A 2512-nucleotide genomic window follows, 5' to 3' on the forward strand; every position below is an offset into this window, starting at 1 on the left:
TGACCCCAAGGAGGGATTTTTGGGACAACAGGACAGGATTTTGGGGACTCTAGAACAGGATTTTTGGGACATCAGGGAGGGATTTTCGGGACTCCAGGACAGGATTTTTGGGGACACCAGGGCAGGATTTTTTGGACACTAGCACAGGATTTTCGGGACACCAGCACAGGATTTTTGGGATGCCAGGGAGGAATTTTCAGGACACCAGCACAGGATTTTGGGGACACCAGGACAGGATTTTCAGGACGCCAGGACAGGATTTTTCTGGAGCATCACGGAGAGATTTTTGGGATGCCAGGACAGGATTTTCCACGACCCCAGGGAGGGATTTTTGGGACATCAAGGAGCGATTTTCGGGACATCAGGGAAGGGATTTTCGAGATATCAAAAGGGATTTTTGGGACATCAGGGAAAGAATTTTTGTGATATCAAGAAGGGATTTTTGTGATATCAAGAAGGGATTTTTGTGATATCAAGAAGGGATTTTTGGGACATCAGGGAAGGAATTTTTGTGATATCAAGAAGGGATTTTCGGGACACCACGACAGGATTTTGGGGACACCAGGACAGGATTTGCCACGACCCCAAGGAGGGATTTTCGGGACATCAGGGAAGGGATTTTCGTGACATCAAGAAGGCATTTTTGGGGAGTCACATAGAGATTTTGGGGACACCAGGACAGGATCTTCAGGGTGCCAGGACAGGATTTTCGGGACACCATGACAGGATTTTTGGGACACCAGGACAGGATTTTGGGGACATCAGGGAAGGAATTTTCGTGATATCAAGAAGGGATTTTCGTGACGCCAGGACAGGATTTTCGGGACATCAGGGAAGGAATTTTTGTGACATCAAGAAGGCACTTTCGGGGAGTCACGCCCGGATCCCCCACCCCCCCAGCGCCCCCCGATGCCGGGGTACCCGCGTCCAGCGTCTTGACGATCTGGGGCGCGCGCTCGATGTCCAGCAGCAGCCCGTCCAGCCAGCCGCGCTCCCACAGGTACAGGAAGACGCGCAGGCGGTTCCGCAGCGCCGCCTGCGCCTCCTGCTGCCGCCGGCCCGCCTCGTCCGGGTGGTACTTGGAGCGGAACCTGCGATTTCGGGGAGAAAAACCGCGAAATCGGGGCTGGGCGGGGGACGGGGAATCGGGGAGGGGGCGTGGGGATTTTTTTGCATTTTTGGGGTGTTTTCAGACATTTTGAGGGATTTTTTACCAATTTTGGGGTGTTTTCACCCATTTCCAGGGCTTTTTTAACCATTTTTGGGGTGTTTTCAGACATTTCCAGGGCTTTTTTTACCATTTTTGGGGTGTTTTTACACATTTCCAGGGCTTTTTTTACCATTTTTGGGGTGTTTTTACACATTTCCAGGGCTTTTTTTACCATTTTTTGGGTGTTTTCACCCATTTTCAGGGCTTTTTTTACCATTTTTGGGGTGTTTTCAGACATTTTCAGGGCTTTTTTTGCATTTTTGGGGTGTTTTTAGACATTTTCAGGGACATTTTTGGGGTGTTTTTACACATTTTGAGGGATTTTTTTGCATTTTTGGGGTGTTTTCACCCATTTCCAGGGCTTTTTTTACCATTTTTGGGGTGTTTCAGACACGCACCAAGCGCAGATTTTTGGGGACTTTTTTTGGGCTGCTTTCACACCGTTTTGGGTTTTTTCCCAGCCCCTCCCGCCGCGTTTTTGGGGCGTTTTTTGGGGAATTCCCAGCAGCGTTTTCGGCGCGGTTTGAGGCCGTTCCGGGGGGGATTTTGGGGCGTCTCTGGGGGTCGGTTTTGGGGCGTTTCTGGGCGTTTTTGGGGCTCTTTTTGGGGCGCTCCAGGTGTCCCGTGGGGGGTGTGGGGGGGTCATACCTACGCTCGTCGCCGTCCGCCGGGCCCCGAAATCGGGGGGTTTTTTTGGGTTTTTTTTTGGTTTTTTTTGGTGTTTTGTTTCTTTTTTTTTTTTTTTTGGGGGGGGACATTTTTCAAAAAAACCACCCCCCGGAAAAAAATTGGGAAAAAAAAGCACAAAAATAAAACAACAAAGGTCCCTGGCTGAGTCCTGCACTGTGACCTCGCCGCATTGTGCGCGGCCCCGCCCTCTCTGCCTGCCCCGCCCGGCCCGGCGGCTCCGCGGCTCCCGAGGAGGGCGCTGCGGGAGAAGGAAAGGGTTAAACCTGGAGACACCCCAAATCTGCCCCAAAATCCACCCCAAAAGTGCCACGAATCCGCCCAAACACGCTGCGGGAGAAACCTGGAGAAACCCCGAAATCCGCCCCAAAATCCACCCCAAAAGTGCCACAAATCCACCCCGAAACTGCCACGAATCCACCCCAAAAAAGTGCCACGAATCCGCCCAAACACGCTGCGGGAGAAACCTGGAGAAACCCCGAAATCCGCCCCAAAATCCACCCCAAAAGTGCCACAAATCCGCCCAAACACACTGCGGGAGAAACCTGGAGAAACCCCAAAATCCGCCCCAAAATCCACCCCAAAAGTGCCACAAAACTGCCCCAAAACTGCCCC

General features: G+C 51.8%; 1 protein-coding gene across 1 annotated transcript; it reads right to left on the reverse strand.

Annotated features, from left to right (window-relative positions):
* Positions 1-892: 892 nt before the first annotated feature.
* LOC121352115 (serrate RNA effector molecule homolog) lies at positions 893-2307 on the reverse strand (the record flags this gene model as incomplete). The annotated part of the gene is made up of 2 exons (XM_041464788.1): positions 1859-2307; positions 893-1091 (listed from the first exon to the last, which is right to left on the reverse strand). Coding segments are annotated over exons 1-2 (309 nt in total), but the record flags the coding sequence as incomplete, so codon positions are not given.
* Between the last annotated feature and the right edge of the window lie 205 nt (positions 2308-2512).

Source organism: Pyrgilauda ruficollis, unplaced genomic scaffold (assembly GCF_017590135.1).
Source record: "Pyrgilauda ruficollis isolate IOZ18807 unplaced genomic scaffold, ASM1759013v1 scaffold1830, whole genome shotgun sequence".
In the NCBI taxonomy this organism is placed as follows: Eukaryota; Metazoa; Chordata; class Aves; order Passeriformes; family Passeridae; genus Pyrgilauda; species Pyrgilauda ruficollis.